The following is a 27,212-nucleotide window of genomic DNA, read 5'->3' on the forward strand; positions in this document are numbered from 1 at the left end:
TCCTTTAACAACATCTCTAAACAATGGCAACTACTTGGAGGTAAAACAAACCATTCACCTAACTAAACTTCAGGGATGACAATTTATTGCATTGCAAAAAGAAACTTAATTAAAATGTGAAAAAGTAAAACGAAATGGTTTTGCATGGCGCAAAGAATGCGAATGGTGGAAGGAGCTAAAGCAGGCCAAGCAAAAATGACAAGAAAATGTAGAAATGTAACAACAACAACACAAACCATAAGAGTAACAGTAACAACAACAACAACAACTCCAACCAACTTAACGAGTAGTCAGCGAAAATAAAAAAAAAAAACACAAAACAATAAATTTATGCCTATAGATTTCATGTAGAGTCGTCGTAGTCTCTGTCGTTGTCGTCGTCGTCGTCGAAGACTTCGTCGTTGTCGTTGTTACCACTTTGCCACACAACCAACCAACACACGAGGCACACACACACACACACACACCAACACATCTACAGAATGAAGAGAAGGAGAGAGAGACAAACAAACAAACGTAAAGTTACCCGTGTGGCGCGCTCATTTAAATTCGTTTTTCCCATTGCTGCTGCTTGCCTCCTTCCCCCACCCCCTCCTTACCTTCTCCTCTATATTTTCTTCTTTTCCATCTTCCTTTTACTCATTTTCTTTTGGCCATTACACTACTAGTCCAAGTATCGAAGTCTAACCGTATTTGTTGTTGTTGTTGTTGCCGCTGCCCTCCTGCGCCACCATCGTCGTCGATATCTGTTGTTGTTGTTGTTGTTGCTACTAATAATCATAATCAATCGCTCGCACTTGTATCGTCATGTAACGTGGGTGAATGGGCTGGAGCTACATTTTTTGGTTGGGGGTAAGAAGTGCGGACTATGTGCGCGCAAGTCAATATGATATAAAGAATGTTAAGGAGCAGAATGAGGAGAGGGGGAGAATAGACATTCTAGCAGGCAGTTGGTTCGTTCTGGCCTCTGGTTTTTCTTTCTCTCTACACATTTCGGAAACTCTTTATCTTTTCTGCGCTTTGTCGTTTGTGTTTTTGTTTGTCCCCCTTTATTTTGCTCAGTGGGAAGGGGAGATTTAAAAAAAAGAAAAGCAAAACGAAAAACCGTTAGTTGTATAAACAGAAACAAATAACAGCAACTAGCAGCAGGGTTGCCAGCCTACGGCAAACTACGACATCCTTTTCAAATTGCAAAACGGTTAAGTAACATATGCAAGAAAAAGTGGGCTTAGTAGGTGAAGTGGGTTTTAATATGTTGCAGATATGAGACGTAAAGTTTTTTTTTTCATACTTTTCAAGTGGCTTAAAAAGTAGGCAACAGGACACATTTTTATAGCTAAATCCCTATTTCTAGTTCTAGTTTTAGAAAAAACTAAGATAATGTATTTGGCTCCATAAGATTGTGTGTGAGATTGTACGTACTCTTGCTTTAAACATTCTGAAGATAAATTAAAAACGTAGATAATCGAAATTAATATCAGAAATAAAAGATCTTAGCTTTGTATTTTTGTAATAAGAGTAACCACCTCGAACTGAAAATAATTACAGTTGGACCCCGGTTATTCGGGCTCCCGAAAATTTTGTTGCCCTGTTTCGGTTAGCCGCGATTAGCTCTATTACACGGGATAGCAAAAGATATATAAAGTTATTAAAATAGCAAAACTAAATCGGGGACTCCCCTTTTTATCAGCAAATAATAAACAATACACAAAGAAGTATTTTTTAGTGAACTGACTGATTCTAGTATTATACAATGTTGTGTAACAAATACATAACAATATTTTCCAAGGATAATCGAGATCAAACTTTAATTACAACTAATAAATGTATACTCAAAAATGATTCAGCTATCAATAAACTACTTTGTCAATTAGAAATTTTTCCTCCTCAATTTTGAAAGAAACTCGAATTTTATCAGATTTGGGTATTATCATTTTCCCCCTATTAAGAAGTGATTGTCGTCAAACATTTTAATTAAATACCCACAATTAATTACCATAATAATCAAGAAATATAACGTTTTAATTTATATGTATGTACATATTCATATTTGTTTGTGAGGTAATCAAGTGATTTCCATATCATACATTCTAGTCCATGATTTTTGCCTAGGAATATCATAGCATGGCAACACTTATACCCCTTACACACACACATGTGACATACATATGTGTGTAATACACTTGCCACAAAGCCTTCTCCCTACAACGAGACGACATACAAAATACTTGAAGTTGTGTCTATCTACCTCCATGCAGTTTTCTGTATTTGTTGAGATGCTACGTTCGTTCCCATTATTATCATAACTAACTAAGAGAAGAGGGTCTTAACCCCCTCTTCTTATACTCTCTCTCTCGCTTACACAGACTCAGCCACACACATGGAGTGACATATGCATGTGAGCTGGCTTGCTCACTCGCTCTAGCTCCTTTTGATACCCATGCAATTGGTCTCGCCGGATTCATTTGTTTGTCTCTGCGCCGTTTGCTTGTTTTTGCCTCGTGCTGGTGCTTGCGTTTGCTCTTTCGCCTCCTGTCTCCTCCTCGTTCTCTTCCTCCCTGTCCTCTCCGCCGCCTTTCTTGCCTTGTTATTAGGGGGGTGTAAAATGGATTTTTTACTTTTATTTATTATGATTTTATTGTATTTGCCAGTATTTTGTACGTTTCGTATATTTAGTCGACATCGTTGTCCTCGTCCTCATCGTCGTCGTCCTCGTGCATTGTCTCCCGTTTTACTTGTTTTGCTTTGTGTTTGCTATTCGCATGAGTTTTAGGTTTTTTTTTTCGCAAATATTGTAATATAACAGTTGGGATAGACGATGATGATAATAATAAGGACGAAGAGTGTCTACTGCCACCACCACCACCATCATCCACCACCACCACCGCCACCACCATTAACTAACAATCCATTTCGATGGGCCAAGCACCCACCCCTCTAGGATCTCGCATTACTTGAATCTGGGGGAGAAAAAAGTAAAAAGGGGTCGCTTTTTAATTTCTCTCTTTTTTTGTGTAAATATTCGGAATAAATTTGCGCACAACAAACCTGTGGTTGGGGGTAGGGCGAAACGATGTCGCTGAGTAACTGATTAAACAGAGCAAATAATTTGATTTTTTAATTTATCAGGCCTATGTTATCGGTTTTGAGTCGATTTCAAATGAAAACGCGAGCCATTTCGCACCGTTTTTGAACTTGCTGTTTTCAATTACTATCGCTTTCGTAAAATATGCTCTTTTGTTTCGCCTACTATGTATGTATATCAGCTTACAGGATGGGCAAGCTTTATAATTATTTAGGTAAAAACTTCTATTTCGGTGCCAATATTGACAAAAATAAGTCAGGTTTTATGTATACAATCGTTATTAAAATGAATTTTAAATATTACACAATTTCAAACATTTTTAATCAATTTCATTGTTATTTCGGAAACGAGAAAAACAGGTCAATTAAAATTCACGTAAAGCAGCTGATTTATACATATTTCAATAAATTCTAATACTGTGAAACTATAATCAATAATATAATTCTACTATCGATTAGCATCCTTTTTGTTTTGCCGGCGTAAAATCGTAGTAATAATAAATGTATATTATTATACCTTAAGAAAAACAAAATTAACATTATAACAATTCACTTCTTTCAATTTACAGAAAATGGAACGACAGGGCAAAATGGAACTTGCGGCCAAAGAACGTGAAGCTCAGCGTTTACAATTGATACCCAAGAAATGGAATCGTCGCGAGGAATATGAATTCTTGCGTGTCCTAACCGGTTATGGTGTGGATTTACATATGGTTGCCACAACGACGACACCCTTGGGTGGACAAGGTCAGAATTCTGGCCTCAATAACACTGGCGTCAATGGCACTAGCCTATCACCCGATTGGACCAAGTTCAAACAGATGGCACATTTGGAACGTAAAAGTGATGAAACCCTTACGGATTACTACAAAGTCTTTGTAACAATGTGCAAACGTCAGGCGGGTCTAAAATTGAATGAATCTGAACGCGGCCTTGAGGGTATAATCGAGGAAATTGAGAAAGAGCATGCGAAATTGATATTAGATCGTTTGGAAATGTTGTCCAAGCTGCGTGATGTTCAACGTCATCCACAATTGGAGGATCGTTTGAAACTGTGCACCATGAATGCCGATACACCCGATTGGTGGGAGCCAGGACGGCACGATAAGGAACTTATTGCTGCTGTACTTAAACACGGTCTATATCGATCGGAAACGTTCATTTTCAATGATCCTAACTTTAGTTTCTGCGAGTCGGAGAAACGTTTTATCCGAGAATTAGAGGCTCAGATACAGAGGACAATTAAACTGGAGGCTTTTAATGCCGAGAAGGCTGAGAAATTGGCTGCAGCCGAAAAGGCAGCGGCTGCTGCTGCCGCCGCCGCTGCAGCTGCTGCTGCTGCAGTAAAGCATGAAGTGATAGATCTAGACGATGAGCTCCTTACCACTGAGAGTGTGATTAAAAAGGAGTCACCTGTCGTCACGCCTATGAAAGATGAAGTTAAGGAAGAAAGTAGTCCTGAGAAAAAGACAAGTGAAAGCAGCGCCGCAGCCGACGAATCCAATGAAGACGCCGCTAAAGATGAGGACGAAGCCACAAAGGCGAAGAAATCTCTAACGGAAGATTTGGACGACGCTGAAACAAAATCAAAGAGCGGCGATGATGAGAAGAACGACAAGAGCGAAAATGCTGAGAAGGATGTGGAAAAAGATCTCTCTGAAAATGCTGAAAAGGAGACTTCTTCAGATGAGCAGCAACCCAAAGCCAAGGTTGTAGATGCTGATGATAATGATCAGGAGGAGAAGATGGATGTAGATAAAAGCATAGCCGAAAATGGTGATGACAAGAAGTCCTCAGATATTGTTTCGACACCCGATCCTGATGCGCCTTCTGATGACTTGGAGGAAAAGAAGAAATCCGAAGATGAAGTTAAAGAAAAACCATCGGAGGAAGAAGAAACATGCAAAATGGATGTGGACGATGAAACAGCCACAGCTAAGGATGCGGAAAAGAAAGAGAGCAGTCCTGAGAAGGATGTAAAAGCCACCACAGATAAGGCTGATGTAGAAGAATCTCCGGAGGAAACTAAAAAGTCCGCCGAAACATCAGATGACAAAGAGGAGGAAAAAGAGACGAAACTCGACGAAAGTGAGGATAAGAAATCTCTAACCGAAGAGAAGGCTGAGGTAACTGAGAAACCCTCAGAAGCAACAACAGCAACAACAACTGTTGAGCCAACTACCGAATCTGCTGCCAAGAAGGCGGGAGACAAATCCAGTGACCAGGAAATACTTGATCTCGTTGCTGCACCTCCCACTGATCCCGACGATGATGAGGTAATGAAAGAGAAAGAAAAAGCGGTTGAAGAGGAATGCAAAAAGCAAGCAGCCGAATTAAAGGCTCGCTTCCCCGATCTTGAAGTGATTCAACCAGCCACCGTCAAGCAACAGAAATTGGAGAAACCCAAACTGGAGATGTGCATGATCCGTTGGTTCAAGGATTTCGCCCTCGAACGTCGCATGGCCCACATTGTTAGCTGTGTCGAGCACAACAAATGGCCTGTGGATTCAAAATATAGCGCCTTTGCCAGCTGCAAAGGAGCAACCGATCTTAACATTGCCTTGCACGAGTCAATACCCCATTTGAATAGCATTGAGCGGCGATCCACCACGCCAGATGTAATCACCATTACAACCGATCAGGGTGTAACCAAACATTTGCAGGCCTCGCAGATGCAGCAAGTGGCAAGCACAGCCAATGTATCGGCCAACTCATCAACAGTGAATTCCGTTGTCACTCCAACGGGCCTGATGGGTTTGCCAACACCTAGCACCAAGATGGCACCCAATGTGGTGGGAGCACCAACATTACCAGGACTCGATGCCAATAGCATCAATGCGGCAGTTGCTGCTGCTGTGGCAGCTGCTGCAGCTGGTGGCAATGCCACATCGCTATCATCCCTCCTGCCAGGCATGTCTCTAAGTGCGGCCAGTGGATCAGCAGGAAATAGCGTGGTGGGTCTTAATGTGCCCAATGCCGCTGGTGGATCCAATGCCAGCAAAAAGCGTAAGCGTCACATTGCCATCGATGTGGAAACCGAACGAGCCAAATTGCATGCCCTGCTCAATAATTCAACAAGTAAGTCTACCCGGGGATGAGAATCTCCTTCTTCGTCCTTTCTTTACACATTTTTTACATTATCTGTCCTTTATTCTGTTTTTGCAGTGGCCCCCAAAGATTGGGAAAGTGAAATAGCCAATATGGAAGCATTGACTGGTGGTTCAGTCGGGACGCCGTGGTGGTGGTGGCTCAACCACTTCATCAGCTCTTAGTGGCATGCAACCACCGCCAGCGCATCAACATCCCTCACTCTCCAGACAATCGTCTGGACAATTTAGTAAACCAGCTGTACCAGCTCTTAAAACACCTCCACCATCAATGGGTGCACCCATGGATCTGTCCTCAAGGTGGGTGTGATGGGAATACATCTTTTTATTGCGCACATCTAAAATGTTTATTACTTTTAAATACATTCTACAGCAGCTTACCTAAGATGAATATGACGGAAATGTTGAAATCGGCCTCCTCAGCGGGTGCCATTGATCTAAGTGAAGTTCAGGACTTTTCTATGCCATCCAAGAAATCGAGTGTTCATGCTGCATTAAGCTCTGCCTTTCCCTCAATGGGCAGTAAAAGCAAATTGGATGATACTCTCAATAAGCTAATGAAGAAAAACAATTGCGTAAGTTAAAATCATTAGAAAGCTATACCAAGGAAGTAGTCTACAATATATCTCTTTTTTTACAGACAATTGAAGAGCCTGTTATTGGCAAGGAAAAGAAACGTAAGAAGCTGGATGAAATTGTATTGGGTCTATCGGCGGCTAAAGAGCAAAAGACCTTCCCGGATCCATCATTGCCATCGTCAAAGAAACCACAAATACCGCCAAGTGTGTCCGTGACACCAGCTAATCTTCAGTCATCGTCCAGTCAAATGCAATCGAATCAGAAACCATTTACAATCACTGTTACGACAGTGCCCGGAAGTGAGTTTGAGTCTCTGCGCTTTGATTTTTTAATAGCCCAAGATGCTACTTTCCCTAAAAGAACAGAAACTAATCAAACGTCCATTTTCTCTCTTTCTATTCCTCTCGCAGAGTCGAAGAGCTCCTCGTCCAACAGCGGAGGCGGCGGCGTGGGCTCAATGGGAGCCAGTTCTTCGGGAGGCAGCGGAGCCGGCGGCTTAAGCGCTCTACAAAACATGACCATGGGCGGCAGCGGCGGGTTATCGTCAAAGGACAGTCTCAATGCCCTGCTCGCCCAGACCATGTCGACGGATCCACAAACGTTCCTCAAGCAACAGCAAAAGATGATGCAATTCCTGCCACCAGCTCAACGCAAGGCATACGAGAATATGTTAGCCGAAATGGAGCAAGCCATGAAGCTCGGCTCCAAATATTCCAATTCACCACACGATGTCAAGGTGAACAAATGGCTCTCGGATATGACCAGTCCGTTGAGTGATCAATTGAGCATTGATTATGTAGCAGGAGGTGGAGGTGGCGGTTCTTCTGGTGGTCAGTCCAGTGTGACTAGTCGTCGAGGCAATCGTCAACAGGGTAATTCCAGTTCGCAACAATCGGCGGCCCAGCTACAAAAACAACAACAGCAGCAACACCAACAGCAGCAACAACAACAGCAACAGCAGCAGCAACAACAACAGCAGCAACAGTCAATGAGTGGACCCCAGGGTCTAACTGGAGAGGAACCCGTTCCTGTCATTAATAAACAGACAGGCAAACGTTTGGGTGGCAATAAGGCGCCCCAATTGAAACGCCTGATGCAATGGCTAACCGAGAATCCAAATTACGAAGTTGATCCCAAGTGGTTGGAACAAATGCAGAATCCTATGTCGGCCCCATCTCCCAAACCCAGTCCCATGGACAATAGCAGTTATGGTGGCTCCAAATCTCATGGGGGACGACCATCATCAAACTCTAGTAACACCTCATCCAACTCTCACAGCCAGCAACAGCAGCAGCAACAACAACAATCATCGAGTTCCCTGCAATCATCTGTTGGCGGCGGCAATTCGAGTAGCTCAAAGAAATCTTCACGACAACAACAATCCGCTGCGGCCTTGGATCAGGCAGCATTGCAATTTGGATCCCTAGCGGGACTAAATCCCAGTCTATTGGCCAATTTACCTGGCTTGGGTGCTTTCGATCCAAAGAATCCGCTCGCGGCCTTCGATCCGAAAAATCCATTGCTCTCAATGCCATTTGGCGGCATGCCCGGTATGGGTAATCTACCAGGATTGGGAAATTTGAACAATATGAATCTGTTTGCCAGTTTGGCGGGCATGGGAGGATTGGGTAATCTGGCTGGTATGGATGCCCAGTCGCTGGCTGCGCTCATGGCTGCTGCCGGGCCAACATTGGGTGGCCTAACGGGCAACTCTGGTGCTGGATCCGGCAAGAGCCAGTCGCAGGGCGGCGGCGGTGCATCTTCATCCACTTCGTCGTCTTCATCGAGCAAAAAGAAGCAACAGCAACAACAACAGCAGCAGCAACAACAACAACAAAACGAAGCTGCCCAGTTGGCCGCAGTGGCAGCTGCTGCTGCGGCAAGTGCTGGCAGCAGTTCATCAAATGCCGGTGGTGGCGGTGGAGGTAAAAATTCTGCTGCATCCGCGTCACAGTTAGCAGCCGGTTTTCCGTTCCTCTTTCCAAATCCCTCACTGCTATATCCGCCCATGGGTTTGGGATCTCTGAACCCCTATTCTCTGGGTTCCAGTGGCCTGGGCTCGGCTTATGATCAATTGGCACAACAATATAATCTACTAAATGGAGCCGCAACATCCTCTGCGTCCAGTACCACCTCGACACAATCCAAATCCCATCAATCGCAATCGAAATCGAGTAATTCGCGATCCTCCAATGCCAATTCGGCAGCCAATCTAATGAATGCCATGGCCAGCATGACAGGAGTCCAGAGTGTGGCTAGCACGGCCACAACGCCGTCTTCTTCGTCGTCATCAGGACGTGGTCGCCAGTCGAGTAGTCGCAATTCTGCTTCCTCCGTAACACCCAGTGCTGCGGACATGGCCCAGTTAAGTAGTCTGCTAATGCCCGGAGCTGATCCTCATCTGCTTGAATCGCTAAGTCGTATGAGCAGCATGGACCTGGCCCAAGCTACACGGCTGATGAGTTCCCTAGGCATGCCACCCTTGCCCACGCCATCGTCCAGTTCTGTCTCGAACACAAGCAGCAGCAGTAGCAAACGGGCGGCGGCGGCGGCGGCGGCCAATGAGGCATCCCAGGCAGCTGCACAAGCAGAGAAATTGGCCGCCAAGGAGCAGCAGAAATGGTTTGAAAGCTTGGCACGTGGTGCCCTACCAACAGATTTGGCTGCTTTGCAGGCATTCTCGCAGGGCAAAATGCCATCGACGTCTGTTGGTGGATCCAATGCAGGAACTTCCTCATCCTCATCCAGTAAGAGCTCCAAGTCGGCATCTTCTGCGGCAGCTGCTGCTGCAGCGGCAGCCGCGGCGGCAGCGGCCCAATTGCCACAAATTCCCGGCATGTCCAGTGACTTCTCGCAGGCTTTGCTCGCGGAGATGGCTGCCCAGGCAATGGCCGCGGCAGGTGGATCATTACCACTCAGCGGTCCAGGGTCAATAGCCAGTCTGGCTGGCCTAACAGGCGGAGCATCCTCATCGTCCACCTCGACTACCAATAGCAGCAGCAATAGCTCCGCTTCCAAGAGACAACGAGAGCAGGATGCGTTCAAGCAGCAAATGGATTACTATACCAAGACATTGGGTCTGGGATCGGGTATATCTTTGATACCCACATCCTCAGCCAGCAGCAGTTCCAGTGCTGCGGCTGCAGCCTATGCAGCCGCCTTAGATGCAGAGCAACAACATCACCAACAACAGCAACAGAAATCGAAGAGATCCCGCAGTGAAATGCATCCCACCAAGGATGAGTTAGCTGCTGCCGCCTTGGCTGCCGGTTTGCCTCTTAATCTAGGCTCGAGCATGAGTAGCATTGAGAAAAGTCTGCGTGGGGCAGGTAGCTCCTCAAGCAGCAGTTCGACGCCCGCTCCTATGTTAGCAGCCGAACAGGATAAGGTAACCCTCACGCCGCTAAATGCAGGATCTTCTTCCTCCTCTTCTGGCGGTGGTGGCGGCGGCAATTCATCCTCCTCAGCTTCGGCAGCTGCTGGCATAGCCGCGAATCTGCCATCGCAGACCACCATCACAATTGCTCCGCCCATTAGCAGTGGAGCCAGCACAAGCAGCGAACGTTCCGAGCGCAGTGAATCGCGAATTTCACTGACCATCACAAATGCCGCAGACGCCGCAAAACTACCGCCACCATACGAAGAGGCCGATGAGCTAATAATCCAGCCAATACTCAAGAAACCAACACCGGCTCCTGGCAGCAGCCACGGTGGCAGTGTTGAGGATTTGGATGCGACCGGCGGTAATACATCAGCTGCTAATCTCAGCGGTTCATCAACATCATCGTCGGCTGCGGCAGCAGCTGCAGCAGCAGCGGCGGCGGCGGCTGAAGAGAATCGCCGTTCCAGCAACCGTCTAAAGCGTCCAAGATCTGGCAATGATCAGGTGTCGGGTGCGGGCATTGAACAGCCGCCTGAAAAGCGACGTGAACTCCGTTCCACACGTCATACGCGGCAATCGGCCGATGCGGCCACGCTAAATCTATCGGCGGGAAGTGAATCGGAAGACCGGAATGAATGAGTATTGCGTAGCTCCAGGCAAGATGATCAGAATAGGGAGCCGCCTTCACACGCTGTAACCAAGACCAGACAAAATATTAATAATAATAATAGCAACAGCAACAACAACAATAATAATAATAACAACGACAACAAGAAGAAGGGGAAGAAGGCGACGACAACAACAACAACGGGAACGACAAGGGCAAAGGCAGCACATGTTAAAGCAAAAGCTGTTGCTTCCGATGATCGACTGCGTCGCTCGCGCCGCAAATTGAATTCTAAGCTAACTGTTACGACTAGATCCCTTAAGCTTAAAGTTGGGTAAAATATAAGAAAAACACCGAATTAACGTATATATATTATATATAGAAATTAGACAGAAAGAAGAGAAACGATGAGGAAAAGGAACAGCCTCCACTCACCACTCGCACGCTCCGTTGCTTAATTTCCCTTTCACTAGATTCAGTTTCGTCCAGTGAACACTGCTGCTTAAATCGTTTTGCTGGCACACATAGACTGTTATCTTGATGAACGAGTGGAGAATGAGAAGAAGGAGGGGATATGTCAAAGCTATCGTTTGATTGTGACACCAATGATTAGACTATCTGCTCCAACTGCTGCACAAATGGAGTCAACTAGTTTACATCATTGCTGGAGCAAATCAATTCATAGGAATGTGACATTCTATAAGGAGGAGGAGAAGTAAGTCGGAGGTTGTTCCTTTTCTGATTGGCAAAATATTCATAAATTTACGAAAGAGAATATTGAAATGCGCTTATAATTTAATTATTAACAAGAAGTGAGAAGAGAAAAGAGGAGCAAAGCTAGCGCCCTGCTGAAAGAAGAGTAAAATACGAAAATTATGCGTTTAAATTATTGCAAAAAACAAAAACTAAACAAAAGAATAATACTTTTTAAGCAAAAAAAAAAAAAAAAAAATGAAAAAAAACTAACAAAATGAATTCTTATATAGACACACACAAACACACTCACACACATCTATTATATATACACCATGTAGTTTACTTGGGTTTCCTGCTGTCTCTGTCCTTTACTGATTACGATGATGATACCTGTACATAGCATAAAATTCGACAAAAAACAACGACACCACAACAAAACTAAACAACAACTGAAAAACAACAACCAAAAGGCTTTCGCATTGCTTAAAAAAGTTTTCTTTTATATATACTTATATATATATATCTAAACATATAAATAAGTCCCATGTGTATTCTCATTTGAATCATTTAAACCCCTAGCCACCCCGCACCTCTCCTATTTACTCTACTACTTTACTATGTTGTGTATGAGTCCCTTACCCGCCCACCCACCATCCCCCAAAACCTTCAGTCTATGTAATTTGCTTTTAATATTATTTTAAATTTGTAATTAGTAAAAACGAAAAAGCAGTTTTCATTATAGGTCTTAAATTTTATATTTGTGTAATTTGTATGCGCGTTTAATTTTTTTTTAAGTAATTGTATTGTATTTCCTTTGTAATGCAATTCGTTTGACAACATTATGTGCGCGAAACTTGATAAATCAGGAATGAGAAATGTTTATTGAAAAATAGAATTTTTTAATTAAATCAATTTTAAATGTAATTGAAAGAAATAAGAAAACAATATGCACGTTTAATTATTGAGGTGGTGACTGCTGACAAAGCAATGCATTGCATAATTAAAAATAAAATATTTACTAAAACAAAAAGGAATTAAAATTTGAATGATTCATTGAAAAGAAACACACACACAAGAAAGAATTAAACAAAAAAACGACAAAAAACACAAAATCATATATTGCATACTTAAGTTGTAAGTAATAAATCTTAATTACAAATTATAATACATAAAAATAAAATATATATATAAATAACAACTGCAACACAACAACACACAACTACTGCAACAACAACAACAAAACAAATAACAACCATCAACTATTGATATTGATGATAAATAAAATAAATATATAAAAAGTAAATTTCAAAAATTACAATTGAAAATTGCATTTTTATTTTTAAATATTTTGGTGTTTCAGAAATTTTCAGATAAAACTTCTAGAATTAATTTTGAAACTCAGTCAGGCTCCATAAAACTGCGAAAAAAAATTTCAATATTGTTGGGTAAATTTCAAATTTTGCTGATTTATGATAGTAGATAATTTTTGTGGTCAACACGATTACGACGGACTGAGTCTTCTAAAATCGACAATAAATTGAATTTGCCTAGCCATAGCTATGAGAAACAGAATATTTTGAAAATATTAGAACGACTATGAAAAAATGTTTTACTGGTAAATGACTTAATGATATCTACTTTTGATGACTTCTGATCGCTGGTTTTATTTTTTAGTATCGTAGATTTTCCATTTGTAGTTGATGAATGAAGATGACAATAGATCGTATTTTCGTCTTTTAATAACGCCAGATGACTCCAATCACCTTGGTATTAATTCATATTACCAAATTGTATTAACTGTTATGAACTTCTTTTGGAATGTCTAAAAGTAGTTTGCAGGATATTCTGTTACCATCCATCCAACATTCAAATATCTAGGTCCTCGGAGGATAGAATTTACACTAGATTTAATAGGTCTATATAAGAAAATACTGCAGGGTAATAGAGATTACGGCACCATCGAAATAACTCTGTTCACACACCCCAAAACTATTCCCATGGGAACACTATTTTCATGTTAAATAAATCAATGTGTTTGGTTATATGTTTGCATGGACAATTTAGCGCTCTTTACTACGCAATTGAAATGGTATATATTAGTTTTGTGTTTATGCATGTATGATATATATATATTCACAGTAATTGAGTAAACTTAGAAAAAGGCAACAAAAAGCTGCACGCTGAATTGCGATAGAAAACAGAAAGTAATTTGTGTTTTTTTTGTTCCATTGAATTCGACATACAAGACGTAATCTTAATTGATATATAAAATTTTTGTTTCTTTTTTTTTTCTGATAATTATTCCCATAAATAATTGAAACTTTTTTGTTTGTTTTGGTACACTTAAATGGATTAATTGCTCTAGCCAATATATGAAAAGTTGTGGGGATGAAGAGGAGGAGGAGAGGAGGTGGGTTGAGGAATAAACTTACAATAAATACAAAAAGTACAAATATATGTATAATATTCAATATATATGTATATATAAATTTGAATCTGTGTGTGTGTATCAGCAATTAAAGCACTTCACTTTGATTGGTAAACTTTGAGTCTTAAAGGCTAAATAATTTGCGCATGCATTTTGCCTAGGGCGTTTTGGCTTCGTTGTTCCAATATCAATCAATATCCGATTTAGATATATTGCAGGAATAAAGAACGCTCACAGGCTTCCTCTAACAGCGCTTGCTGTCGCGATTTCTCCTCTGGTGTGAGTTCTCGCACCAGCTCATCAAAACCATCATCGGAATAGGCAGTCTCCTGCTCCTCATCATCCGCGATGCCTTCACCATTAAGAGGTGGCAACAAGGGTTCTCCAATTATCTGACGTATATCATTAGGTAAAGTCTCGGAAGCCTTTAGCTGCAAATAGATTGCCTCGGCTATTTCCAAAGTGCGTTGAACATCGATGTTACCTGACAATTCATTGACATGTTTCAATATTTCGGTGAACTCGTATTTGCTATCGATAATAATATTTGTCTCCTGATCCAGAATTGCAACCGAGAAGAGTAAATGGAAATTTGGGCAAGGCAGGCGTGTCCATAGGCATTCCCACAATTTAAGCACATCCTCATTGCTTAGCTCCCGCTTATACCAGACAAGGAGCCAACGGAAACAGAAGTACATGTTATCCGAATCGTGGGTACGCATATAACCAAACAGTGGAGCATTGGCAAACTCGATAAGTCGTCGCAGTTGAGCAAATTGAGATTTCATGCCAGCCTGATCCATATCGAAATTGGTGACAACCAAATTCATGAAACCTGCACAATAATTATAAAAATTAAAATAAAACTAAACAGTAGAAGCTAAATTTCATATCCTATACTCACCCACAAAACACCAAAACGCATCCACCTCATTAACTTGTATTTCCAGAATTGGTGCCAATAAATCGGACATGCCTTGAACATAGCCCAAATCAAAGTTATACATCACATAGGTCATAAGAATGCCCTGCAATAGGGCTATATTAGGATTATCGTCGCCGGCATAGAATTTCTGTGAACGATCAGTTCGCTTTACGTCCTTTTCAATTTGGCACTTGCGATCTCTGTAGCCAACAAAATTTGCTTCTTGTGTGGGAGTCATGGCCAGCCACTGGGCTTTCATGTTGTAGTATTCCATAGACTTTTGTTTTCTACGCTCAATCCTTTCCTCTTGGCTATCCGACCAGTTATAGTAGTTTAGCAAATATTTCCAAACCTCACAACGTAAATTCTCAGTAATGCCGCCCCGAAAGATTAGCTCTTTAATTCGATCACTATCCGAAATGCGACCTTCTGGTGTCTGAAACTCCAGCCACTGGGTTAAAGAAAGCGGCAGGCCTGAAAAAAGGAAATCCATTGATCCAATGCAAAATGGAATGTAAAATATTGAGGGCCAACTAACCTCTTTGCACCCTCTGACGATCGGGTAAATTGTTAACTATTTTCTCATCTTGAGCATTTAGGTTCTCTAGCTCGCTGTCAGCTGGAGATTTATCAGCACTCTCGCCTCGACTTTGGCCATTGGAGGAACAGGCACTATTGGTACTGCCACTCAGTCCTATAATCTGATAGTTATCGGGTGACGTTTGGCGATCACCAGTTATTAAAGTGCTAGGTCGTGATTTGGGTGAACGTTGGAACGGCGGCTGAACATAATCTGGTATATTGCCTAAGAAGCCAGCCAGTTTATTAGGTAGCCAGCTCTCACGGGGTAATTTACTGGACTTGATCTCACCAATGTCAAGTTCGGCAAAGGTTTTCTTAAGCCTCTGCGTTTCGGTGGTTAGTATGGTATACTCTTCTCCACCGCCGCGTCCAGAATCGGAACTATCAATGCAGTGCTGGTCCCGCATGGAGCGAACAAAAAGATCGGCATTGCCATGTTGGAAAAAGAATTCACTGTGGATGCCGCCATCGGATTTACGCAAGAAACGTATTGTTTGGCCCCGATGGCGCACCTCGACCTTAGCCAAGTCCTCCAACTGGACGCGCATACTCTTTGCACGCCCTGGGCCGGTTCCACCGCCCACACCACCACCATTGCTTGTTTCACTGGGTTTCGTATTGAATACACGGCACTCGGAGATGGTGCGAGTTCTTCCCGATATTCTATCAACTAGTGCCCAATCGCCCTGATCCTGACTATCGTCGGCAATCATGATGCTATCATTTGGCTGCCATTCCAGAAAAAGGCGACGTCGTGGCACTTCTGTATTAATTGTTTTATATTCCACCAAAGAGAGTGATCCACTGGTATTTAGCTCCGTGATATGCTCGGCGCTGGCCTTTTTTAATAAGACACCGTCGTGGGTGAAAACAAGCTGTGAAAAACAATGAATGAAGGGGTGTGCATGAGTCAGTCAAATTTCGTAGTTCAAATAAAAAAAAAAAAAAAAAAAAAAACAAAGCTTACATGACCAGCGCCTTGCGGCGGCTGCTCTTCTGTTGACGATGACGACGATGCCACCATGCCTCCAACGCCTTCTTGGGACTTTGATAGGACTCCCAATTGTATTTGGCCGCGTTCAAAACGCACAGATTCGTTCATATCCCAACTTTCTGCTTATCCGATTCTATTACGTTCTAATAAACAATTACACAGTGGCAAAGCGAGCAGCGTTGCCAGAGATTCAAACATTTTAAAAATGGTCACACCTCAATTAGAGCTAAACTGACTGGCTAGCCTTTTTCAAGCTAAGGCTAGATCTTTACACATTCAAATGAATTAAGTTGTAACGTCTTTTTTCAATAACTCACAAAACCGAAAGCTTTGCAAAATTTGTAGCAATGCTTAAGCGACTTTCCAAATTGAATTATCAATTAAATAATTTAATTATTTATTAATTAAAAATAGTTTTGAAAGTTTACAAAATTTTCGAATTAACTCTATTAATAATAGAAAATTAAAAGTTATTTAACTTGTTTCTTCAGGCTCTATTTTAGCCAACTCATTCATATCATTTTATATTTTGTGTCTGGTCATCCTAGTTTTCGACGTTTTTCTACAAATGCAATTATAAAAGTCTCCCATTTTGGCTGGCTAAATCTTTGAAACATATCTTTAATATTATCTATTATTTATATAAAGCATACAAAAATAGAATATTGTAAATAGCCTCACAAATTAAAGGATTTTTAGGCAAATTAAAAGGCACGATCTTTGAGAATCTTGAATTGCTTTTTCTGCTAATTATCTTACTGGTTTTACTTACTGGTATGTTGCGATCGCAAAAAATAAATTATATCATGTTTTAAATTAACAGATACATATATACAATTTTATTTTATTCATAGGGACTTCAAATTCTAAACTCAACCCGAAAAGGTAGTGTCCAAATGATAATTATTTAATATAAATAAAAAACTATTTGAATTTAGATACCAATTCTAAAAATTATAATAACACAATTCATCTAAGTTCGTGCTTTCCCGGTTTAACATTCGTTTAACAATCAAAGAGTTTGAAATTTAAAAGAAATCACTCAACATGCGATTGATAATGCTCAGTAAACACACGTGTTCTTTGGGGTCAAAACATATTTAAACCAAGACGGAGACTGACAAAAGACACTTGCACTTGCAACTTCAATTGGGAAAGATGAAAGTTCAGCTTGTAGCTATTCTTGTTTTGGTCAATTACTTTACCCTCAGCTCCGCCCTTGTGGAGCAGGGCATTGACGAATGGTTGAAACAGGCGGCCGAGGAACTGGGTGAAACCAACAATCTCCTGAAGCACATTGACACAGTTAACGGCCAGATCAAGTCGAATCTCGAAGAGCAGAGGAAGGCTCTGGATGCAGTCGCACAGATCGAAGAACTACTTGCCAAACAGATTGCCTTTGAGGATGCCAAGTCAGAGGTGTTACTTGAAGCGTTCAAAAAGATTTCGGTGAACGGAGAAGCCCATGCCGAGATCACTGGCAAGGAATTGAGAGGATTGGCCCAACTCCAAGAAGGTACTAAGCAGTTGATTGTAAGCCTTGAACAAAAACTACAAGGTTTTCAACGTCATGTGGTGAACAGTGCTCGTGGCATTGACCAAAGCATTGATCAGTTGACCAGACTGGTAACCCGAGCCATTCTCCCCCAGCTTAATGGTCTCCAGTGTTCCTTTGATAGCCTTGAGACGTCTCAAATCAATATTGAAGTAGAACTGAAGAACTTGGGCCGCATCAAGGATGTCAGTGAGAATACGAATGCCAAGTTGAGTATCTTGGAGCATCAATTAAAGGATTTAAATAACACTCAGACGATCGGCCTGGACAGACTGACATCAGCAGTGAAACATCTGAAACCTTTAAACACTTGGGAGATTGAAGGAGCTCTAAAGGAACTGATCATCTCACAAAAACGCATAGAGCTTGATTTGGAATCCCAAGAGAAGCGTCCACAATATTCTCCAGAACCAGATTATTATCCTGAGATCTACGAGCCCAAGAGTCACAATTCCCCTCCCCAGGCAGAGGTCTACCCCCAGCATCAATTGAAACCACAAGCCGTCCCAAACCCACCAAAACAATCGCATCCTCAATCCTACAGCCACCAGACATCTCACGCTCAGCCTCATATTAAACCTGTGGACTTAGTTCAGGTTTGGAGCATCGCGGAACCCCAAAAAGGTAAGAACACTCATACTCACCATAAAACTGAAATTAAGGTCAATTTTATTCCAGGTGAAGTTCGTCGTGTTAGTGCCTATGCCGAGTCGCCTGAACCCAAACCGAAATCCAACAAACCATATCAACCCGTTGAGAAAAACCCGGTCTCTTGGCGGGAACCTCTACCCTGGCAAACAGTGTCTCCATATCAATCCGTTCCAGCTCCAGCACCTAAGCACCAGCCGGAAGACTATCGATCCATCCCCCATGAATCTCGTCCTGCCCCTCCTCAGAAAAGCGAACATCAGTCTAATATTCAACATCAAAATTGGAACGTCGCACCACACCAACAATACAAACCAGAAGCTCACGGTTATTCAGAAAATCATGGTCATTTAGGACCTCATCTGCCTAGACCCAAGCAATCTGCTCCCGTGCATCCAGGACCTAGACATTCATCCCCAACGCAAAAAGCTTGTAAGCACAAGAAGCCTCAAAATATACCCCACCATCCTGCTCCTAGATCGTACTTACCTACACCGCCATCATCACAACAACAAAGATACCAAGATTCTCCCCCAAATCACCAAATTCCCCGTGAAGAAGAATCTTGGAGAGTCTGGAATGGAGCTGTCCCGCAATTAGAGGCTTATTGATATATTTAAAGATTTCATATTTTAATATTAAATAACTCTATTTGCATCCAACAATTTAATTATTATCGATTCTTTTTTGTTGCTTCACGAGTACGAGCACGATACTTAAAGAGTATGATTCTGTTGTAGATCTCTGACTTACCAATAGTATGAGGAGATGTACACCTAGAGAAATAATTTATGTCATGCCCAAAATATCTTCAATATCATCCTGTACATAAAGCGATCCGATTTATCGTACAATCCTTTAGAACTCAATCTGTTCAAATCCTCTTTACAAGCATAACTGAATATCCCGCTCAGTCAATGGCCAACCCCCGGCCGATTTGCAAAATGGTTGGTATGTCAAATTTAAGTGTGCCAAATTTGATGACATAAGGTAGAAAACGACCGGAGATAATAGCATTTTTTCAAATTACGGCGGCAGATGGAGGCGTGGCACTTACAAAATCCGCGCATTTAACAAGCAAATGTACATACCAAATATAGTGTCTCTAGCTAGAATAGTCTTTAAGATAAATGCTTTTTTAAATTGCGGGGGGCCGAAATGGGCGGGACAAAAATTTTTAAATTAATTTGTAAATAAACTCGATCACTATACATACTTAACGAGCCTACATGCGAAATTTGGTGGCTCTATCTCTTTTAGTCTCTGAAATCTAGGCTCTCATACGGACGGACAGACAGATGGACATATCTAGATCGACTCGGCAGTTGATACTGATCAAGAATACATACGGAATACGGAAAAACTTCCTTCTGCCTGTCACATAGGCAAGCGTAGCTTCTCGTTTTGTTCACCTCCTCCAAGGAACTAATCCGTGTTTACAATCACAAGCCGATTTAAACACTTGTTAGCATGTCAGAAAGTGCTTAAAATTATTAAATTTTATTCATTGAATAAAGCCTTTTAGATAGTACTCATATTTGAGTATCACTAATCACTAAACATTATAAGGGCGGTCCACTGAGTTTGATTATTCCAAACATGCTATTAAACAATCACATACACATGTCAATCCTCTCATATACATTATTAACTCTTAGAATCGTAGAACTATTTGGAAATTAAGACAAAGATGGCCAGTGCATTTGGGGGGGATGCAATATATCTATATGTAAATATATAATCCTATAATCTGTAAAATCAACAGAAAACGTTACTCTTTACAGAGTCTTAACAATAAATAAACATGGAATATACTTTATTGAATTTACCTATTTGCGGAAGTCAAACCACCGACAACTACAAATGCCATTGTAGTTTTAAACAAAGAAATGCATACCAAACATGGGAACTTATCCGCCAAGAAGTCGGTCAACCAAGCGTAGTTTAAAGACACTTTTTAGAAGTCATGCCAATGTTTGAGATTATGATTAAACTTAAACGTTTTTTTAAAAACTTCTGAATAGTAGTCCCATCAATAAACACAAGCATTATCTTCTTCGTTTTTCGTTGTTTCTTCACTTTGTGGTAGATAATATTAAGACCAAAACAGAAACACGTGCCAGGTGTGAGAATCTGAAACTATTTATACCGCAGTTAACAATTTTACTCATAACATATTTAGGTTGACACTCTACCAAAACACTTCACACACATTCACCATGAGGATCCCAATCGTCCTGTCGATTCTGTGCATCTCTGCTGCTCTGACCTTAGCTGAGGACAAGGCGCAAAAGAAGGATCACGAAATCCTTGAGCTTCTTAAGAAGGGCGATGAGGAGTTGAGGAAACTAAACCACAAAGTTCATGATTTAAGCAACTCCCAAAAGGGCATTGAAGTGAAAATCAAGCAGCAGCGCGAACAGTTGGAGGGTATCACCCGTCTCGAGGAGGGCTTGGTTAAGATTCAAAACGACACTGCCCACAGCTTCCAACTGACTGCAAGTGGGGTGAAGAACCTCACCGCTAATATACGTTCCTTCGAAGCAAAAAACGATAAGGCACTACAAAATCTGGGCAAGGTTGAACTCCAGATCAAGGAAGTAATTGGAAAAGTGGATGCCAATCAAAACAAATATGAAAACGACATCAAGGGCGTATCCAAGTCGGTGGAAAAGCGTTTAGACGATCTCAACAAGTTGCTTAAGCAATCCATTATAGAGAAATTGGTTTCACTAGATCGGACGGCGAAGAAACTGGAATCGACCCAGAAGAACATTGAACAGAAGGCTTTATATTTGGATGAACTGAATGAATTGGCTGGCAGAGCCAACTACAAGGTAGACCACTTGGAGCAGAGTCTTCAACAACTGAACTACACCCAAAATCAACGATTGACTGGCATCTCAGTGTCCGTGCATGAGGTTGAAGTGGGCGTGGGACATCTCGACAAGAAACTGGCTGAGTTGCTGGGCAACCAGCAAATTATTGAAAGGATTCTCAAGGACTGCAACAAATGGAAACATCCCAACAAACCATCCAAACCGGAGAACATATGGACACCACCCCAACCAGATTATGGACAATCCTTCGGGTGAGTTTTCTATTTTGAAATAAACAAGTAGTTGCTAACGTATTCTTTCAGTTTCCAACAGGAGCAGGTCAGCTACGCATCTGCTGAAGAAGCTGCCCAACTTCACAAATTGCTGTATGGCAAGGACGAAAACTGATGAAAACATTTCTAAAACCTAAATAAAGATATGATAATGATTTAAAATTTGTTTATTTTATTTTTAATCTGTAACATTTAAAGAAATGAAATTATTATTTCATGCATTACAACCTGCTTTGAAAAATCGCCATAAAGTATATGTATTCTTGATCAGCATCCAGAGCCGAGTCGATCTAGTCATGCCCGTTCGTCTGTCCGTCCGTATGAACACCTAAATCTCGGAGACTATAAAAGCTAGAGCCACCAAGTTTGGTACGTAGACTTGTGTAGTATGTGCAGCGATCAAGTTTACTTCCAATTTTCGCTACGCCCCTTTCCGTCTACTCAAATAAGATTGAACCGATTTTTATACAGATTTAATACCGAGAATCATCTATTTTCATCGGGGAATGGGCCGTACCCACCACTGATATAAAGAATTCCACATATTTTCAATGATACTTAAGAATTTAAATATTAATTAACAACATGTTTATTTACAGATTATTCATATCGTCACAAAAAATGTTTGAAAATTTTATTATTTTTGGGCTTTGAAACCTTGACCCGCCTTTATAAATTCACCCGTAGCCATAAGACAAACTGTGAAAGGACGTTTTCGATTTTGGTTATCGTAGACGTCAATTTTCACTTCGGCCTTATAACGCCCATTAAAGGGTAATCCTTGGGAAGTTATATTAAAACGAAAATCATAGGGTTCGAAGAAATACTTTGTCTAAAATGAAATTAATTCAAAATTTGAAATTCGACCTTTGTATATTTGTGTATGAAAACTTACACCAGGATAATAGACACATTTTTCCTTCATTGTGTCCTTGTTGATTATGTGTTTGGTAAAGTAAATGTAAAAATAATTTTCTGGATTGTTAGACGCCTCGCACAGATCTGAAATGATTATGTTGTAGATCGTTGGTTGCCATACCCCTACTTCCCAATGGTACGCAGAGATGTGTCCCTAAATAAATCATTTATTATTTGTAGAATAAAAATTTGTTAACTTTTTCCTACCTCTAAGCGATCAGTTGGCTCAATATTCCATGTAGAGGCAACGGATAAATTGCCTGATAAATTTACAATATCATTGTCCATTATTCCATGAAACTCCGAAAAATTAAACATGGCTTCTGGAGCTAAAACGTTTTTGGGTTGTTTCTCACATTTTCGTATAACTTCCGGATCATCCAGTAAAAATTCAAAAATTGTTCCTTGCAAATCACGAACGAAAATCAGGACGAAAAGAACTACTAAAATGTGAAACATTTTTAATGCGTTAACTTTTCAATTGGAATAATTTCTATTAACAGTCGACATCGGCTTATATATATATATAGAAAACAATTGAAATAATTACATTTATGTTAATTGCTATCAGCAGAGTCCAATTAACATTATTGGGGAGTGGTGTTGAGTTATTTATGTAACGGCAAGCATATAATTAATAATTAAACCTTTGGCAAGATTTTAGATATTTTAGACGTAAATAGATTAAGGTAATAGACACTCCCCTTTGACCGATTCGCTTCAATTCTTTCATTTCAAATACAACATCAATAGCACACAAACTGATAAGAATAAATAAATCACATCGTTGGTAATCTTGATGTTTTTTGGGTCCAAAAATAATAACCCACAAAGTGACAAAAAAAATAAAAGGTTATACAAGAATGAAATGACACAGCCAAGAATATTATTCAGGGAGTATTACTGCGAGGACACAAATTTTCAAAACTTGTTTAATCTTGGTAACAAATGGTACAAAATAGTTTAGGGGACACTGCGTATACGTAATCATGGAGCTGCATGAAGCATTTAAATACAACTACGAGCTAAAAATACCACCAAAACAATTTTGCACGAATTCCACTTTAGTTAAACCTATTTGCATTAAATCTTGAGTAAATCTGCAAAAAATTAGTTACGGTATACCAAATACAATACACTTATTCACTCACTAAGAAACTTCAAGCGCACAAAGCTTTTAAAAATCGGTCAAACCACTGACACAACAGATCAAAATGGCTGGGCTTAAATAATTAAATAATAATTGATTCATTGCTTAAATCTACTATAAACCTTTACAGCCATTGAAAATAAGTAATGTCACAATGAAATTCTCGGCTTGATGCCAAATAATCTGCGATTGGCGATGTAAATCATTCTTCAACTTTATCATTGCTTTTGGTGTTTCAATTTCGAGAATTATAATAATAATTATAATAACACAATTCATCTAAGTTCGTGCTTTCCCGGTTTAACATTCGTTTAACAATCAAAGAGTTTGAAATTTAAAAGAAATCACTCAACATGCGATTGATAATGCTCAGTAAACACACGTGTTCTTTGGGGTCAAAACATATTTAAACCAAGACGGAGACTGACAAAAGACACTTGCACTTGCAACTTCAATTGGGAAAGATGAAAGTTCAGCTTGTAGCTATTCTTGTTTTGGTCAATTACTTTACCCTCAGCTCCGCCCTTGTGGAGCAGGGCATTGACGAATGGTTGAAACAGGCGGCCGAGGAACTGGGTGAAACCAACAATCTCCTGAAGCACATTGACACAGTTAACGGCCAGATCAAGTCGAATCTCGAAGAGCAGAGGAAGGCTCTGGATGCAGTCGCACAGATCGAAGAACTACTTGCCAAACAGATTGCCTTTGAGGATGCCAAGTCAGAGGTGTTACTTGAAGCGTTCAAAAAGATTTCGGTGAACGGAGAAGCCCATGCCGAGATCACTGGCAAGGAATTGAGAGGATTGGCCCAACTCCAAGAAGGTACTAAGCAGTTGATTGTAAGCCTTGAACAAAAACTACAAGGTTTTCAACGTCATGTGGTGAACAGTGCTCGTGGCATTGACCAAAGCATTGATCAGTTGACCAGACTGGTAACCCGAGCCATTCTCCCCCAGCTAAATGGTCTCCAGTGTTCCTTTGATAGCCTTGAGACGTCTCAAATCAATATTGAAGTAGAACTGAAGAACTTGGGCCGGATCAAGGATGTCAGTGATAATACGAATGCCAAGTTGAGTATCTTGGAGCATCAATTAAAGGATTTAAATAACACTCAGACGATCGGCCTGGACAGACTGACAGCAGCAGTGAAACATCTGAAACCATTAAACACTTGGGAGATTGAAGGAGCTCTAAAGGAACTGATCATCTCACAAAAACGCATAGAGCTTGATTTGGAATCCCAAGAGAAGCGTCCACAATATTCTCCAGAACCAGATTATTATCCTGAGATCTACGAGCCCAAGAGTCACAATTCCCCTCCCCAGGCAGAGGTCTACCCCCAGCATCAATTGAAACCACAAGCCGTCCCAAACCCACCAAAACAATCGCATCCTCAATCCTACAGCCACCAGACATCTCACGCTCAGCCTCATATTAAACCTGTGGACTTAGTTCAGGTTTGGAGCATCGCGGAACCCCAAAAAGGTAAGAACACTCATACTCACCATAAATTTGAAATTAAGGTCAATTTTATTCCAGGTGAAGTTCGTCGTGTTAGTGCCTATGCCGAGTCGCCTGAACCCAAACCGAAATCCAACAAACCATATCAACCCGTTGAGAAAAACCCGGTCTCTTGGCGGGAACCTCTACCCTGGCAAACAGTGTCTCCATATCAATCCGTTCCAGCTCCAGCACCTAAGCACCAGCCGGAAGACTATCGATCCATCCCCCATGAATCTCGTCCTGCCCCTCCTCAGAAAAGCGAACATCAGTCTAATATTCAACATCAAAATTGGAACGTCGCACCACACCAACAATACAAACCAGAAGCTCACGGTTATTCAGAAAATCATGGTCATTTAGGACCTCATCTGCATAGTCCCAAGCAATCTGCTCCCGTGCATCCAGGACCTAGACATTCATCCCCAACGCAAAAAGCTTGTAAGCACAAGAAGCCTCAAAATATACCCCACCATCCTGCTCCTAGATCGTACTTACCTACACCGCCATCATCACAACAACAAAGATACCAAGATTCTCCACCAAATCATCAAATTCCCCGTGAAGAAGAATCTTGGAGAGTCTGGAATGGAGCTGTCCCGCAATTAGAGGCTTACTGAAGTATTTCTGTTTTTATTGCCTAATAAGTTCTCCCGTACAAATAAATCAAACTGCGATTGGACGTTTTCGATTTTTCTTGTCGTAGACTTCATATTTAAATTCGGCTTTATAACGACCATTTAAGGGCAGTCCATGCGAATTTAATTTAAAACAAAAATCATAGGGCTCCAAGAAATACTTTGTCTAAAATGAAATTAATTCAAAATTTGAAATTCGACCTTTAAATATTTGATTACGGATGCTTACACCAGGATAATAGACACATTTTTCCTTCATTGTGTCCTTGTTGATTATGTGTTTGGTGAAGTAAGTGTAAAAACAATTTTGTGGGTCATTAAACGCCTCGTATAGATCTGAAATTATGATGTTGTAGATCGTTGGTTGCCATACCCCCACTTCCCAATGGTACGCAGAGACATATGCCTAAATAAATAATAAATTATACATAGGTGGAATGGAAATATCCTTAATTTTTGGAATTACTTTATTTGCGATATTGTCTTACCTTTATGCGATCAGTTGGCTCAATTTTCCATGTAGAGGCTATGGAAAAATTGCCTGATATATTTACAATATCATTGTCCATTACTCTAGTAAGGTCCGATAAGTCATACAATTCGATAAGTCATACAATTCGTCTATAGGCAAAATGTATTCGGGTTGATGAGAACATTTACCGAAAATTTCTGGATCATCTAAGATAAATTCGTAAGTATATCCTTGTAGTTCTTTAACGAAAATCACAATGAAAATAACAACCCACAATAGATCCATTTCCGATGCGTTAACTTGTTTAAAAGAACATATCCAAATTGTCAATCGCAATCCGTTTTATACTGTGATTTAACACATCAGAAAGAGCTGAAAATTCTGATATGTTCTGATAGTAATCAAGAATAACCAATGAACATTATAAGGGCGTGTCGCTAAGTTATATAAAGCTTAGTATATAAAAGTAAATAAAAATATAAAATCTTTTTTATCGCTGATTTGACGATAAGAGTAGAGCAACCTTATGGGCAAGGGGGGTTCTGAAATTGAATGAAAGCAGAAGGAAGTTTATATATTCCTGATCAGCATCAACAGCTGAGTCGATCCAGCCATGTCCGTCTGCCGTCTGTCCGCTTGAATTGTGAAGAAAATAAGAACGAATAAGGACGAAGCCTACTTTTGGGGAGAAAGAAAAAGTTTTATGAAAGAAACAGCCTCAGATTTGGTTCTCTATCCTGAAAACCTATCTAAAGAATACACGGCAACAAGAACTGAAATCCGGACATAGTTATATTTCCCTTAACTTACGGTCTAACAAGTAAACATTGCTATG

At 40.8% G+C, this 27,212-nt stretch overlaps 5 protein-coding genes and 1 long non-coding RNA gene across 6 annotated transcripts in view; 4 read left to right on the forward strand and 2 right to left on the reverse strand.

The window, feature by feature from the left end:
- The window catches only part of kis (kismet), a 44,847-nt gene extending 33,337 nt beyond the window's left edge, over positions 1–11,510 (forward strand). The window contains 6 exon segments of the mRNA XM_068290759.1: positions 3,654–6,162; positions 6,250–6,302; positions 6,304–6,491; positions 6,568–6,766; positions 6,832–7,069; positions 7,181–11,510. Of these exon segments, the coding sequence (XP_068146860.1) occupies positions 3,654–6,162; positions 6,250–6,302; positions 6,304–6,491; positions 6,568–6,766; positions 6,832–7,069; positions 7,181–10,791 (6,798 nt within the window). The 3' untranslated portion in view covers positions 10,792–11,510.
- Positions 11,511–13,489: 1,979 nt separating this feature from the next.
- Positions 13,490–16,540, reverse strand: Tbc1d15-17 (TBC1 domain family member 15/17). The gene is made up of 4 exons (XM_068290301.1): positions 16,358–16,540; positions 15,347–16,265; positions 14,788–15,282; positions 13,490–14,718 (listed from the first exon to the last, which is right to left on the reverse strand). Exons 1-4 carry the CDS (start codon positions 16,490–16,492, stop codon positions 14,087–14,089), a joined length of 2,181 nt encoding a protein of 726 aa, XP_068146402.1. The 5' UTR covers positions 16,493–16,540; the 3' UTR covers positions 13,490–14,086.
- Positions 16,541–17,506: 966 nt separating this feature from the next.
- LOC137577086 (probable basic-leucine zipper transcription factor I) lies at positions 17,507–19,252 on the forward strand. The gene is made up of 2 exons (XM_068290469.1): positions 17,507–18,563; positions 18,618–19,252. The coding sequence occupies exons 1-2, from the start codon at positions 17,543–17,545 to the stop codon at positions 19,196–19,198; spliced, it is 1,602 nt and encodes a 533-aa protein (XP_068146570.1). The 5' UTR covers positions 17,507–17,542; the 3' UTR covers positions 19,199–19,252.
- Positions 19,253–20,774: 1,522 nt separating this feature from the next.
- Positions 20,775–21,861, forward strand: LOC137576057 (tropomyosin alpha-1 chain-like). Its single transcript, XM_068288915.1, has 2 exons — positions 20,775–21,678; positions 21,730–21,861. Exons 1-2 carry the CDS (start codon positions 20,807–20,809, stop codon positions 21,812–21,814), a joined length of 957 nt encoding a protein of 318 aa, XP_068145016.1. The 5' UTR covers positions 20,775–20,806; the 3' UTR covers positions 21,815–21,861.
- A 544-nt stretch (positions 21,862–22,405) lies between these two features.
- Positions 22,406–22,947, reverse strand: LOC137575195 (uncharacterized). The gene is made up of 3 exons (XR_011032129.1): positions 22,825–22,947; positions 22,595–22,771; positions 22,406–22,531 (listed from the first exon to the last, which is right to left on the reverse strand). It is a non-coding gene; the product is annotated as an uncharacterized lncRNA (long non-coding RNA).
- Positions 22,948–24,196: 1,249 nt separating this feature from the next.
- Positions 24,197–25,949, forward strand: LOC137576960 (probable basic-leucine zipper transcription factor I). Its single transcript, XM_068290312.1, has 2 exons — positions 24,197–25,252; positions 25,307–25,949. Exons 1-2 carry the CDS (start codon positions 24,232–24,234, stop codon positions 25,885–25,887), a joined length of 1,602 nt encoding a protein of 533 aa, XP_068146413.1. The 5' UTR covers positions 24,197–24,231; the 3' UTR covers positions 25,888–25,949.
- Positions 25,950–27,212: the final 1,263 nt, after the last annotated feature.

Source organism: Drosophila tropicalis, unplaced genomic scaffold (assembly GCF_018151085.1).
Source record: "Drosophila tropicalis isolate 14030-0801.00 unplaced genomic scaffold, ASM1815108v1 contig_1187, whole genome shotgun sequence".
In the NCBI taxonomy this organism is placed as follows: domain Eukaryota; kingdom Metazoa; phylum Arthropoda; class Insecta; order Diptera; family Drosophilidae; genus Drosophila; species Drosophila tropicalis.